General features: G+C 45.6%; 1 protein-coding gene across 14 annotated transcripts in view; it reads right to left on the bottom strand.

The window, feature by feature from the left end:
- macf1a (microtubule actin crosslinking factor 1a) overlaps positions 1–15,846 on the bottom strand; it is a 164,970-nt gene that overhangs the window by 105,486 nt on the left and 43,638 nt on the right. For all 14 annotated transcript variants that reach the window (XM_079748815.1, XM_079748828.1, XM_079748823.1 and 11 more), the window contains exons 2-5: positions 12,377–12,438; positions 7,999–8,088; positions 6,115–6,192; positions 5,668–5,760 (exon numbers count right to left, since the gene is read on the bottom strand). In XM_079748815.1, the coding sequence (XP_079604941.1) occupies positions 5,668–5,760; positions 6,115–6,192; positions 7,999–8,088; positions 12,377–12,438 (323 nt within the window). The remainder of the gene's footprint in view (positions 1–5,667; positions 5,761–6,114; positions 6,193–7,998; positions 8,089–12,376; positions 12,439–15,846) is intronic.

Genomic DNA, 15,846 nt, shown 5'->3' with positions numbered 1-15,846 from the left:
TCACCTCCAGCAGACTGCTGCCCCCCATGGAGACGCTGTGACACCCAGGGGCGAGGGTGTTGCTGGACGACATGAAGTGACCCAACCGGGGGTCCGGTACCCCCCTGAAGCAGAGCCTGGTGTCTTTGGAATCGGTCGTTTCTAATAGGGACGCCTTCTCCCCTTCGCCCTCCTCCTCCTCTTCGTCCCGGGGGTCCGGGTCGTGACTCCCCCGCCGCCCCGATTCCTCCTGGGCTGCCTCGCCCTTCCGGCCCTTTCTCCCCCTGCGCTTCCTCTTGAAACGCAGGCGCTTCTTTGGCGAAAGGGGCGGGGCCCCACTTAGATCTTCCCGTTGGGGGCGAACACAACCCATGGAGCTCCCCATGTCGGCCCTGTCCGCCCACACACTCTCCGGTAGAAAAAGTAGAAAACTAGTGCTTTACAAAAATAGGAAATATGGGAAATGGATGAACCGTTTCCAAGTCGCCATTTAAAAGACTGCTTCTGGCCGTTTGAGCTGAGTAGGGGTCAACACAGCGGGCGGATCAGAGCGGCTATGTGCTACGAATGACAGTTGCCCGCGTCAACCCAGACACCTGTAAGGACAGCAACATCAGCAGGGGACGCTTCAGCTTCTTCCTTGTCGACATGGGACACTGAATATTTAAAAAGACAGAGGGCGTAGGGTGCAGTCGCACGGAGCTGGAGAGAGGCAGTCAGGCTCCCTCTGCCTGGGGTGCTCATTGGTTCAGCGAGAGGCCAATCCTGCAGGGCTGCGTGTCAAAACTCTCTCCTGTTCCTCGTCTTCCTCTCTTCCACCACACTGTGGGCAGCTAGCCCCTATTGCCAGCGGCTCTGCTGGGTGCGTGTGTGTGTTTGTGTGTTGGCCTCCTTTACTCTGTATTCCGCTAGTCTCCGGGGACATACGCTAGTCGTCAAGGACACCAAGACATCGTCAAGTCAGGAGGGGGGTGTTTTAAATATGGGCTGTATGAAATGAGCTTCCTGGTCCTGGGTTCTCGGTCCTAGTCCTGGTCTTGGTCCTCGTTGTGGTTCTGACCTGGTAGTAAAGGCAGTGCAACCAGCTGAGGTGCGTGGGCGTCGGTGTTTTTCAAAGTACAGAGAGAGATAGAGAGAAAGAGAGAGAGGGATGGGAGAAAACCCATGCACTGCAGACTCACTCTCTCGTAGTCCTCATTAAGGCTTGGACTATTTCCACGGCACAGCTTGTGTGTTCGGTCTTCACTGGTGTGCGTGCATGAGTGTGTGTTCTAAAGTGTCATTGTGTGTGTGTATGCAGAAAGCAAACTGGCAAGACGAGTTGGAATCAATAGCAGCCTCATCTCACTGGATCGACGCTGCGATATTCCGAGGTGCAGGGCATTAAACCGTGCACGTGATATCACACAGAGGGAGTGTTGGCGGGGCTGTTTAAAAATCAGCAATCCACACTGCCACAGACCGCGGCTCTTCTTTGATTTCGATGCAAATCTCTTTGTGGTGATGTAAGCACATTAAATATTGATGTGTCGTAGCAACTGTAGCCGTGTTTCTTCACTGTCGGCCAAGTCAGATGAGTAACAGAAGATACTGAATATTATGCGGCAGTAGTAATAAGCGTACTAGTCATAGTAGCAGTAGACGTAGCCCTAGCAGTCTTATGGATAGCGCTGTCGATATACCCGACGCTAACGACTAAAGATAGTCTCTGCTTTTGCCAGCATAGGAGGCTAGATGAAGGAGAGTGTGCACTCAGCCTATGCTGCGGCAGCTTGTTGGGAAAACCAGCCAATGTAGTGACATGTTGTTAATAACTCAATCAGATTGCCGGCTCCAGGCTCCCACACTCCTCCCACAACTCTCCTCCCTGCTCATCCAACTGCACCGCCGCTGACATGCTAGATGCTATGTGTGTGTGCGTGTGTGCGTTAGTGCGTGTGCCTCTTAAATTCAAGCAGGTGCTCGATCAACAACTCGTAGCCAAAAGACAAATGCTTCTCCAAAAGAAGTCACGCGCGAAAAACCGAGGCAAGCCTAAACTCTGGCTACCTGTGGAGCCTTGATTTCTGAACTCGCCCATGTGTGTGCGTATCCGTTATGCAGCTCGGCCAGTCTCGCTGGTAGCGTTACATCAGAGTATCTCCAGAGGATTAGGCAGACCAGACATGCCTGTGTTCGCACACCTCCCAGCTAGACCCAGGACCTCAGATTCTCCTCCACCAAGTCGGTCAGGACAATACCCACGGGGGTTGGAGTGCAACACAAAAACAAATGGCCTCTGCCTCTGTCCCCTCCTCTGGGTTAAGCCAAGGTGCTCCTCATCAGGTGGTGCAGTGCGTCGATGCAATAGTCCCAAAGAAATACATACAGTCTCGCAGGGGTTGGTGGAGATAACGGGCAGATCACGTCGTAACAAAGAGGGGGTTGGGAAGAAAGATGAAGCAACACTCTTCCTGCACCCCCACTCTGTCTCTCCCTCTCGCTCTCTCTCTTTCTTTCTCTCTCTTTCTCTCCACTTCCTCCGGTGTCTCGTTATAGCCTCCCAACTCCAGCTCCACGTCTAATTAGGAGAGAGGCATCTGGGCCAGGAGCGGTGGCTGGTTTCGGACCGCGTCTGTCTGTCTCCAGGCGGAGGTAGAGGAGGAGGGATGGGTTGAAGAAGCTGTAGAGGGTCGGAAGACTAGTATGAAGCGAGGAGATCCACTGGCCTCGACCGGTCTGCTACAGGGGACTGGAGAGAACGTGTCCAAGGCCCTGTCCGGGTCGAGAGCGATGGGACCCTCCCCCTCGGTTTGGTTTCAGAATCCAGCCGGAATCCGAACAACCTGCACAATACGTACGACGAGGCAGCAGAGCGACAGCCACAGTGCCACAGCTTAACACTGCTATATCCTGAGAGGAAGCGCACCGCCGCTGAGCGTAATAGTCCCTCTAAAAAGTAGAAAGGGGTTCCGCCTGGAACTGATCCATCTCGATACAGCTGCTCCAGACGAGAGGTGTCCTTTGAGTGTGTGTGTGCGTCTTTGTGTGTGCGGGAATGTATGTGTGTGTGCACGCAAATCTGGACAGTCCCCAGGGTTGTCCTTGTCCACCAGCCCTCTCCTGCATACGTCTCTTCCTCCAGTGTGAAGAATGTGGAGAGGCCTGTAGATGAGGGGAAGCCGTGAGCTCCTGTGACAGCAGACGGCCCCGTTTCGCTTACCCTCTTGCTGGCTTCCCTCCTCCGATTTATCCCTTGTGTTCAACCACCGCCGGAGAGAGCGAGACAGAGAGGGTGGGCGATGGAAAAGCTTTGATCTCCTTGCTGCTGCTGCGGCGGCTTCACACTCTGTACTGCTCGATCGCTCACTCACACGTTCTCTCGCTCCCTCGCTCTCTCTCTCTCTCTCTCTCTCTCTCTCCACCCCTCCCAGCTCTGTGCTCCTCCTATTTGCTTCTTTTTTTCTCTCTCTCTCGCTCTCTCTCTCCCTTTAAGTCTCAGTTGCTTGTGGGAACCCTTCAATATCACACACACACACACACACGACCTGAAAATCCCCCGTTGAATCTGAAGAACCCACGAATATGCAAGAAAGAGAGAAATAGGGAAAAGAAAGAGAATGCGATGGGCATCACACTATTGTGTTCCGGGAATGATTCCAAGGAGCGATACAATCTATTTCACTGGAATCTCTCCCTCCCTCTCCCTCTCTCTCTTTCTCTCTCTCACCTTCTCTCTCTCTCTCTTAAACATTGACACAACTTTCTATCTCCCCAGAGGTTTTGTGGTCATGTAAAAAAAAGTAGGGAGGGATAAAGCAAAGCAGGAGAGGAGGTGGAGAAGAGGCAGATTTTATAGGAGACTTATAGAGTGCAAAGGGGAGATTAAAGGAAGAAAAGAGAAACTATGAGGAGGATTAAAAGGGATGACACACACCCACACTTGAAGCGACACACACACACACACTTTGGCCTGATGTTGAACCACAAATCAGGCATCACAGTAAATCCTCTTCAACAGCGGCAAGACATTTCCAGCAGCAACAGCTAGCTAGCACCAAAAGCTAGGCTCAACGACAGCAAACCTCAACAACAGACTTCCACCATCTCTGCACATGAAATACATGACTACAAGTAAATCCTTCAACGATCACGGTTTGTACTATACAGCCAGCAAAAGGAATTAAGAAAAAACGCTGGGTCATCAGGAAGAAAGTGTCAGAACTTTAAAATAACGCCAACAATCATTGGGAATACAGATATTAGTTGCAGAATCTGGTGTATAGAAGCGTACACCAGAATCAACAGTAGGGCAGCAATAAATGAATAGAGCAGCAGGTATGACAGCCATTTCAGCAAAGCCAGAGCCTTAGATGCCAGTGGTTGGGCATATTAGGCAGAGTCTGCTGCCACTCAGATGAAGAGAGACTAGTGACACTTAGTGGTTTGAAAGAGTAATTGCAGTCACATTTTGTTTATGCAACATTGCATACATTATAAATTGTATTTCTATGGATATTTATTATGGATTACCAAAGAGTGGAGGTGTAACAGCTTGGTGGGTGAGAGTGTGTTGAAGTTTGGTTTCCCCCTGACAGATATACCTATGAACAAATAAATGGACCATATGTATTTATCTTTTGCTCTTTTAATTATGATAATTGAGCAAATAATTTTGCTTCTATATCCTCCTTCTCTCCATTTCTCCATCTCTATCTCTCTCAGGGCTTCTCTGGCTGACTCATGCTGTTTCAATTGACTGCTGCAGAGTCATGTGCCCCTCCTTCAGTATCCGTGGCAACGTGTTTTCCATTCTGTGTCACCTTGACAAGTGGTGACGTCAACAAGCGTTCTGCTGCACAGTGCCCTCTAGTGGTCGCCCTTAAGAACAGCAGCAGACTGTTGACGTAATAAAGCCTAAAGTAACCATATCCACGTACAAGTTGAAATGGTGATTTTCCCATTCATAAAATGTGTCCCCCATTGAACGACAGCAGCGCCGCATTGGATATTCAGTGTGAATTAAACTAGAGCAGGACTCTTGTTCACAGCGTGAACTGAACACACCATCCTCAAGCCTTGCCTTGAACCGTTACATTACTGACACCTCCTGATCAGTTGGGTGTACTGTGTACCGTGGTTTGCCTTATATTCGAATAATAACAAGGGTTAGGACTGGAGGAAGGATTTGCATGTACTTCTGGGCATGTGCAGCTGGGAATGTGTGGAACCAGCAACCCTTCATGTTATGTCACTAATACACATTCTCACAAACGTGCACGTGTGTGCATATGTGAATAAGTGTACACAACTAAACCGTTGCTGGCAGAAACCGACTCTTTAAAGACAAAACTAACATGCTGAGCAGTAGCTGTTAAGCAGCTGTTCCATCTGGAACCTCAGAAACTCAAAAGTGGCAAAAATCCTATTACCATGGAAACCGCCAATTTTCTTTCATCGTCTTAACCATCCCTCATCCATCCATCGCTCTTTCATTATAGAATCCATAGATTTTCTCAATAAAATGAATGCTCTGGGAGGTATTTAATAATACTGCATTTCATAAACCCACAATTTTAGGGAGCCGCTCATCATGGCTCTCTTGATCCATCCAACCCCATCAGCCAGGGAGCGATCCCTCATGAGTGAGGACTCGTGAGGGAGCGCAGCCATGAACCACTCGCGACCAATCAGAAGCAGCAGACTGACCTGGAAGTGAAGGATGATGGTCCAGATCAGACCCAGGGTCAGCTTAGGGTTGCCGTCTGTGATGTCATCATTCCTGATGTTCACCAGCTTGACCTGAAACAGAGAAACCACTGGGATTTAGGGGCCTGGTTTTGTTTGTTTGACAGCATGAAACAGCGAGAGATACAAAGAGACAGAAAGACAGAGAATGAATGAATACTTTATTCCAGAATCAAAGTTCCATATAAAAGAAAATAAAAGACAATACAAATACAAGGTCAAGATAGATTAAAATACATAAAAGCATTTAAGAGAGACAGAGACGGAGAAAAACAGACAGACAGACAGACAGACAGACAGACAGAGACAGACAGACAGAGCGAGAGAGATACAGAGAGGGTGAGACACTGAAAGAGAGAGAGAGAGACAAAGACAGAGAGAGAGAGAGAGAGAGAGAGACTCATGTACCTGTCTTTGTTTGAGGAAGTCCAGGGCTATCTGTACATTTTGCAGTCTGTGAAATCTCATCCGGCCCTTTTCCCTGGGCTAAAAGATAAGAAAGCAAGGCAGAAAAAATAAGTCAAACAAGCATTGTATCTTCAAGGTTGACCACTATCAATTGTATCTTGACAGCAGGCAACAAGACAATGCAGACATTTTTTCAATTCCACGCATATTTAGGTCAAAAAGTGAAGGTGTGGTGATATTCATTATCCACTAGAGGGCGCTGTCTTCAACAAGACCTGTTGAAGACAGGGCAGAACCACAACACTGCACATCAAACCATGCCATTATATTTGAAAATCCTTAGGTGTCATCTTGTTAGGAGAAAAGTCAAACATGGCCAGTGCAAAGGACTTGAACAGTTCGGACCAGAGCACACACTGCACACTGTGACCCACACACTTTGATGCAGATACACACTTGTTCCTTAATACAAGCAGGTGCAACTATGCGGTTGTGTGAGTCTTCACACCATGCTGGGAACCATGAGAAGGAAAGAGCATCTATTGTTCAGTTAAATGACCGCACAACTATCCAGCCATGTAAAGAGAAGAGGACTACTTCATGGCTGCCAATGAGCTGAGTCAGGCAATGTTATCAAACTGCATGTGAAAACGATGCCGATAAAAACGATACATATGCCGATTAAAAGGGAGAGCTAGGATATTCAATGATATCTCATCATTCATCAATTATTTAGCATGGATTCATTATAGACTATCATTGGATGTTCAACACTGGAGTGATATCAGCACACAACTGGAACAGCAGCACTACCATGCAGCCCCAAACCCCAGCCCCAGGTGAAGGTCAAAGCTCAAGGGTAAGAGTTCATCCTCGGGGAAAGGAGTGAGTATGGATGCCATGGAAGAAGGGGCGGGGGGGGGGGGGGGGGGGGGGGGGGGGGGGGGCGCGGTCCGACATACTCCTTGAGCTCCTTCCTCCTCCTCATCCTCCCCTGCGATCAAGATGGGAGGGGGGGCGCGGGACACGTACGCCCTAGTCGACACGGGGCCGCTCTTGAGTTGCTATGGCAACAGAGAGATGGGGAGTCGATACATGGTAATGGCGGAGGGGGTAGAGAAAGAATGGTATGAAGAAATTACAGTGAGAAAAGAGAGGCAGGAAAGAGAAAGAGAACGATAGACAGACAGTTGAGAGGTTGAACGGGGGGGGCGGGGGCTAAAGTGACACTTTTTTTGGATCACATATTATGTATAGAAAGAAATAATATTAGGACACCCACTTCTTAGAGATAAACATACTTCATGTTATGGCTAGGTATAATCCCCCTAAACGTATGAAAATGTATGAATTATGTCCTATTAATTTCCTTAGTTTAATTATTTTTTCCAAAGTTTTTCCTTTTCCAATGTGCTTGTTAATGCCCTATTTATAGAGGCGTCCCCCTGGTGCCCTTTCTAGCTAGCAGTGGATTCATCCCGCCGGCTATTCTGTCAGACAGCACCATAAAGTGTTTTTGGGAGGCACTGGGACTGCATGACTCAACACATCATCAGGAAACAGCAACAACAACCACTGTCAGCACGGTCACTACAGCACAACAACAGAGGCAAACACAGTTGTGTCTAAATAATAACAAGTCTCTAGTAATATTGGTCTGTTTGTTGTCTGTGCTTTTGTTCTATATAGGTAGCGGTAGTGGCTACTTCTGATGCTACTTTGAGTACCTGTTGAGTAAAAGTGTGTAAAAACTCAACATTTATTATGTACGCATTCAAAGATTTGTACTCACCAATGACCTATCTGTAAACTAACACTGTATCAGTGTGTGCATGTGCAGGCAAATGTGTGTGTGTGCGTCTTTGTGTGTGTGTGTGTTCATACCAAGGTGACTCCAGAGAGGACCTCCAGCAGGGAGATGAGGTTGTGTCCATCCCTCAGGTCTTCATACAGGTCTGTGATGTGCTTCCTCACCTGACAGAGAGAGAGGAGTTTGCAAGCATAGCATAATTTATCTTTAATCAATTATACTCTGATGTTAATGTTTAAGTATTGCTGTGCCAAGTCCAGAGAGAGATTAGATGAATAAAGGGTAAAAGGCAATATCTGGATACAGGAGGAATTGCAAAACAAAGAGGGATGGAGAAAGTTAAGATACACGAGGCAATCAGCATCGCGAATCCACAGATGTCGACCCTGCTCCCGACAACAACTGCCATAATGATTACCACAGCAACCCCTATCAGTGGTTGCCATGGAAACCCAGACTCAGCACCAGCTGTGACCGCTGCTCCCCCTGTCACATCGGTTAACGGGCGGGACTGCCCTCAGCCGAGGATATTGGTGATTCAGCATTTAGACCCCTAGCAGTGGAGCCCCTGCACCAGGGTCGGAGAATGTCAGAGACTTTATTTTCTTCCTGACCACAGTTAGATGGGCCACTTGGCTGACTACTGCAGCATAAATAGCTCTGGGACATACCAACATGAATAATTGATGGGTGAATAGGGAGCAGGGATAAGAGATTAATAGGCGACTAAATAGGATCCTGCTATAAGGCTGTTTTACAATAAATTCCAGATTTAGTTTTAGATTAAAAAGAATTCTGAAATCAAGATTAGTTAAACAATAAATCAGTCCATTATTACCATTATGTATTTGTTAAATATTGTTATCCTTAGAACACTACTTTAGCCATTGTGTATTTTGAGAAGCATGATTACAAGCAAGTGTCAAATGGTCCTGCCCTGATGACAGCATATAACAGTACCACATTCCAACACTAGGGGGAAACATGGCCCGCAAAGGTTAACCAGTAGCAGCAACCCTTAGTCTAAACAGAATATAAATCAACAGATAAAAACCAAACACTAGATTAACATTTCCAGTTTGACTTCTCGTTAGGTCACTGTACTTAGTTACATCGTTAGGCTAATAGGGTTCACCTGAGCTGGGATAATAAATGACAACAAGCATTTCTTAGTATCTCTCACACTACACAAAATGATTGTATTAATGAAGTTACCATTTTATCTTTACTAGACACACACCTTCCCAAGAGGCTTCATTAGTGCTTAACAGGCCTATTGGGAGTGGTTTCTAGTCCCTCCTGTAGGATTGTCATGTCACCACGGCTTACCGCCTATTCCTCTCTGCACTTATACCATCGCTCATATTTTCCACTCCTTTCCCTCTCTCCACCTCTCCCTCACTCCCTCCCTCCGTTCCCTGATAGTCTGCGTGTTGTCATGGAGGGGACAAAAAACTTAAATAAGGGTTAATCAGACACAGGAAGCACAGTTCTGTCATCGCCAACTGAAATGAGGTTTGTATGTATTTGTGTGTGTTTGTGTGGGGGGGGGGGGGGGGGGGGGGGGGGCTTGGGTAAGGTTACACAGTCAGTTGTGTGTTTTAATAATTAATCCTATTGATTAACTTTGTGTTTAGTACACTGTTGTTTGGGTTCAGAAGGGTAACAGATCAAAGATAAGTCATAAACTTCCCTACATCTACGTGAACCCTCGCAGAATGTCTGTTCCAACCTCAACTCTGACAATGCTGACGCAAGCAGTTAGGTAAATAGGTTTCCCCCCAGGTAAGATTGACAAAATAATAATGGGATAGTGAAAAACCTTGTTTTAAGTTTGGACATTTGTGGGATTTACAAGGATAAATTTAAGGATAATTTGTAGCAGTTGCTCATGCATAGACACAAATTCAAAGTAGTATATTTTTAAACACATCGGTACGATTTTGTGTGTGCATCTGTGTGTCTGTGTACTGGTGCGTTAAGCTCCCTTTGGGTTTCAGCTGTTGGGCTGTTCTGCTAAATCAATGTGAACTCAAGCATTCAGACAAATATGTATTGTATTTGATTCTGAGATTAATTAAACAGGATTGTTTGATTTACTTGGAATTACTGTGATGCTTTAGGAAATGCATCGATCAGTGTAGCAATTGTATGTGACTTAAATATGACTGTGGTAAGCATAAGCATTACCACATATTCCATCGATTTTTTCTACTTTTACAGTAGTTATGTTTGTTGAGTTAGGCAGAGTAATAACACATTTGCATCTGTTCTCCACAGTTCTGACCAACAAACCTCAAGGGGACCCAAGACACACCTAATTTACCGTCAGCAGCTGTGTTGTTAAAGGTTTGAGCCATCACAAGATATTAGATATCTGATAGTACAGTCCACTGAGTAGGGTAGGCTTGATAGATTGATACACTTATAAATCTGGTCAAAAACTCCAACAGGTGACGTCATCACTTGGACCCAGTACCTCCGACCTATGACCTTTAACCTTAGCCAACACACTGGGTCTCAACTTGCAGCTACTCTCTTTTTGTAAGAGTGTATGAGTGTGTCCTAGCAAGGAAACAAGACTCTGGGTCTTAGTCTTAGTCACTTCCAGAGCAGCCTTAAGAACAGTCACTATGTTTAACAGGAAGGCCACTGTTTGCACTGGTGGGCTTGTTCTGTTGTTGTCCACACACACACACACACACACACACACACACACACACACACACACACACACACACACACACACACACACACACACACACACAGTTTAACTACATTTCTCAATGTTATAGGTGAATAGGCCTATCAAAGCCTTTGACAATCAGATACCGGATACCTGTCCAGCTGAGCGCTTATGTAAGACTCAACAAGTGTGAAACAGAAGGAATGAATGGAATGATGATGTCAATAGACAAATAAAGTTGTCTCCCCCTTGCTAGGTTTCAATCTTGATAAGATAGAAAAATGGTTTGTTTGCTATGTCTTTCTTTGATGCTCTGCCTCCACTTTATTTAAAAGGCTGATTATTCAGTTGATACTTCTCTTGTTGGCATTAAGCCAGTTATGACGGACAATGTCCAAAAACTATTATAACATTGTATAATATTTCAATATAATGTACGTCATGTGAGCAACATTTTTGTCTTTTAAATTAAGAAGTACCACTTTCCCTCCATCTCCTACCCTAGGAATTCAACTTCTGAACCTGGAAGTTCCACCTCTGATTTGAAATACTGGTATCTCTTCCTCTCTCGCTCCTACTCTCTCTCGCTCTTCATCTATCTATATCTCTCTGGGCTGTGCCGGTCTAGCCTACTGTAGAGTGACGTTAGCACACCGCGGTGCCAACAGTTGCTCCGGAGTTATGAGGTCAAATAGAATCTCCTCTATCAGAATGTCCGACATATCTCTCAGTCCTCATCAGTGACAGAATGGAGTGTTGCATGTGTGCGTGACATGAAACATGTGCGTCGGGAAGAGGAACGGCCTAAGAGGGACAAGAATTTCGTGCAACATAACTTCAAATTCATATGCTGTATCCAGAAATAGAAGGATTCGACACGGATACAAATTTGATGAAGATTATGGGTTGTTTATGGATTGTTACAATTTATCATTTTTACTTACTTTATTTATTTATATTATTTTAAAAGTACTCTCCTCTCATTTTCAGTGGAAGTTTATTTAGTTAGCTAGATAGCAAACACAGTCAAAATTAGACACCCTAGCCCTTTATGCTAGCCAGGTCACCCTTGAAAAATAGATTTAAAATCTCAATGTGTTCTCTAACCCCTAGCACCTGACATATGAATATATTGTAACATAAGACAACTTTCTTCTGCCTGATGCCAAGGAATGAGGGAACAATACAACAACCTGAACTAGTAATCTAAATAAACAGCTAACCAGCATAAAAAAAGCACCAACTAGCCTATAGACCAAGCCCACAATCCAAGTAACCAGTCAATCATGTAGAAAAACGTGCAGTCATTTCCTCACCTCTCACTGAGTGTTGTCACAGAGACAGACCAGGAAAGACACACATTGATCATCACTAGCTTATTGTACCCCACACAGAGCCAAGAAGCACATAACCTGCAGTACTGAACCATTTGCATTCTCACTGCATTTTAGTCATTCATTTGATCCTTGTCACCTACACCCGGAATGTCAACAGCGGATATTTACTGTATCCATGACAACTCAAGTCGGTTCAATACGTGGTAGCAAACTGTAACTTCCAACGCGCTGGGACTTTCAAGGTACTTGAAATACGTCTCAGTGTACAGTATATGCATTAGGAAAGCTCCTGTTACATTTTTGCTCTGTGTTTAACTGCTAGGGTGATAGATTAACATTAAAGGTTAATTTATCCAAACATCCGGCAACATTTCTGTCAATAGTGTCAGGTGGACCAATCAGAAAGAAGCTTGTAGAGTGGTACTATACCTTTATGAGATGCTTGTTGACCCATTTTGTGAAGGTTTTCTTCTGTACTCGGTCTCTCTCATCTGGAGCACAGGAGGGAGGAAGGGAGAAGGGATGGAAATAGAGTTTAATTAAATGATCTCATAACAAAACGATCAGTGAGGACATTTGTACGTGGACGTAGACGCCTTGGACATGACACCAACATCATTATGATTCAGGAGTGTTCTCGGCAACACAAGGCGGACTGAAAGGCTGCATGTTGATTTGCTTTGGTTTTGCTAGAGAGAACCATGTTTTATTTAGTTCTAGTGGTTCCAGGCCTGGTGTCGGCTTGGAAATGGAGTGGGAGCTGTAGTCAGGCAGGGCTCCAGCGCTGCGTCACCCACAGGCAAGAGGAGTGAAGCCGTCCGGCCCAGAATAGAACCCCATGCTGGGCCATGGCCGTGTTACATCAGCCTCCCCTGCACTTCCACACACTCTCTCTCTCTATCTCCCTCTCTCTTTTTCTGTCTGTCTCTGTGCCTCTATCCATCTCTCTCTCTCTCTCGTATCAGTCGGACAGAGTAAACACAGACCCCCTCTCCACGTTCTTTCCTCTCTCTCGTATCACAAACTAACAGTCTTGAAGCACAGGAGATTGATGTCATGTGTGTTTTTATGCCTCTTACATCCAGCAATAAAGATTAAAAAAATACAAGGGCATTAAAAGGAAGAGAACAAATAACAATGACATTTCATGACATGAAAATTTCTCTTAAAATATCACGTGATGCATTTTCTGCATATGAAAAGTCCTTTGTTTCGATGGTAGACAACATGTTTCTATAGATGACTCATAATGATTAAAAATACACCAGCTGAATATATATTATATTAGAATATGCTACACGTGAACCTTCTAAGATGTCGCAATTTGATTGGTTTGCTATCTCGGGATATCGGGCAATATGATTGAGATCTCAATCTCATCATCGCAAAATTCCCGCTTTCGGTCATCTCGTCACTCTAATAAAAACAAATAAAAAATAATATTCTATATTGTATTATATTTTTGAGTGTTCACGTGTAGTATATACTAAAACAATCTTTCACCTCAGCTGCGAATAATTGCTTATTATTTCATGACACAGAGATATTATGTAGTAAAGATATTGTTAACTATTATTATTAGATTGTGTTTCATGATTTCCGCGCCATTTTCTATACACTGAGATTTTCCCTCCCTTCTATGAAAACAATTGTTAGCCAATCAGAAGGCATCAGGTATCTAGTACTTCCCCTTCCTGCTTGTTGTTTAGACAGTTTCCATGGTGACGGTGTTACCAGAGAAACCATGTGGATGGCGATGAGCTATCATTGACTTCCTCCCTCCTCTATAAAACTGCTTGGACCCCAAACCCTTTCTCTCAGTCACACAAAAACACACACCAACATACACGCAAACATACACACACACATACACAGGCAAATACCTTTCCTCTCTCAATACTTCCTCTTTAAGGCTCTCCCACGTGTTATAACAGCAATAGCAACATGCTAACTTTAGCTTCAATAGAGGCAAGCTTCAACAGTAGAGGGGATATCCAATTAGCAAATGCAGGATGGGATTTAGGTCAAATCCCTAAATTAGTTAAAGGTAAGCCTCAGTAGTGAACAAACACACACACACACACACACACACACACACACAGACACGCACACACACACAAAGGCAAACACACAGGCACACATGATGAAAGACACTTACTAGGGCAGGGCCCCAGGGAGATAGATTTCAACAATCTCTTGCGCAATAGTGTCACCACTACAACATGCTTTTCTATACAAACCTAACTTGCTTGCCACCATAGATAGCCTGAGGCAGGCGCATGCACACACACACAAACACCTTTTAACATGCAAGTAATTCAGACTTTGTACCACTCAATCAGAAGTGAAGTCAAGCGGTGGCCTCCTTTAGCCTTGCTGTCTAATAAAGATAGGAAGATAATGGTTTGTAGTAAAGTGTGTGCAGACTCCCGGCCAACCAAAATAATGTGTGTGTGTGTGTGTGTGTGTGTGTGTGTGTGTGTGTGTGTGTGTCTGTGTGTGGTATGAATGTGTGTGTGTCAGTCAGAGAATGGCTCTCATTGAGGCAGAAAGAGAGCCATTGTTGAATCACACATATCCCTGCATACTGTCCAAACATAACACACACACACACACACACACACACACACACACACACACACACACACACACACACACACACACACACACACACACACACACACACACACACACACACACACACACACCTCCACAACTTTATTGATTGACCGAGACCATATTCAGCCTTTTTCGTGTCAGCGGTCTGTAGACAAATCTGCACTGTTCAAACTTGCCGCGCACACACACACATACACACACGTGCTGACAACTCCTCTGTTGCTGCACGTTGCACACCGGCAGTATGTAAACAACAGCAGCAGACCCTGTGTCAGCTCCTCGGTGGCACGGACACAACAATCATACACACACACAAACCAACAAACACACACACACACACGTGTGTTGGCGCACCAAGACACTGACCTGCACAGCACATGAGCGAGTACAGGTGAGCATTGAGCTCACACTCATTCCTGTAGTCGGGCCACATTCTCCACCATGCTGTTCCTCTCGCTCTTAATCCCCGTGTTGTGTCCCCTCTCGGTCTCTCCTACTCTCCTGCCCGCTGCGGTCAACAGGTCCACATGGCCCCGTGTGTGCCAGTGAGCAGAGCTCCGGGACCGGCCGAGAGGTCAGGTGTAATTATAAGACGTCCTCTTCTTCCGGCGGCGCTAGCTATGCAGACCGGCTCTCCTTGCTAGCTAAGGGCAGCTGGAGCAGGTACTTCAAGTTTGTACACAACGTCAGCATGCGAGCGACAGAGAGACTAAGCTTGTTCCACAGCTGACAGCCCACCAGCCACTCTTCCTCCTCCCCACTCTCTCTCTCTCTCTCTCTCTCTCTATCTCTCTGCAGTCCGTGCTGTCGCTGCCATTACAACCATTCTTTTACGGTGCATCGTGACGTGAACTTGCTCGCTCTCTCTCGCTCTTCCCCTCTCTCTCTCCCTTTCAAAATCGCTCTCACACGTGTGTGTGAATGCGTGTGTGTGTCAAAGTCTGTGCTCCGCCCACCTAAGAATTAGAAAGGACAGCCTCTCTCTCTCTCCCTCCCTCTCCCTCCCTCTCTAATGCTCTCTACTCTTCCTGCACTATTCCGCTGCCTCACCAGTCTGTGGCACTCCAGCACTCTTTTTCTCCATCCGTTTGCTGTTGTCTAAATGGTTGTCCTAAACTGTGTTTTCTAGAGGATTCTTCTTGTACGTAGGAGGCAGAAGACAAGCTCACAGTTCTTCGTGAATACAGTTTTTTTTTATTTATTTATCTTTATATCCAAATTATCTCCATCCATTTTATGTTCTCACTCAAAAAGGAGATCGATTTATCAATGTTAGGCAC

This window comes from Pollachius pollachius (genome assembly GCF_949987615.1).
Source record: "Pollachius pollachius genome assembly, chromosome: 13".
NCBI lineage: Eukaryota > Metazoa > Chordata > Actinopteri > Gadiformes > Gadidae > Pollachius > Pollachius pollachius.
Note: the sequence above shows the minus strand (reverse complement) of the source record. Positions and strands in the feature narration are given on the sequence as shown.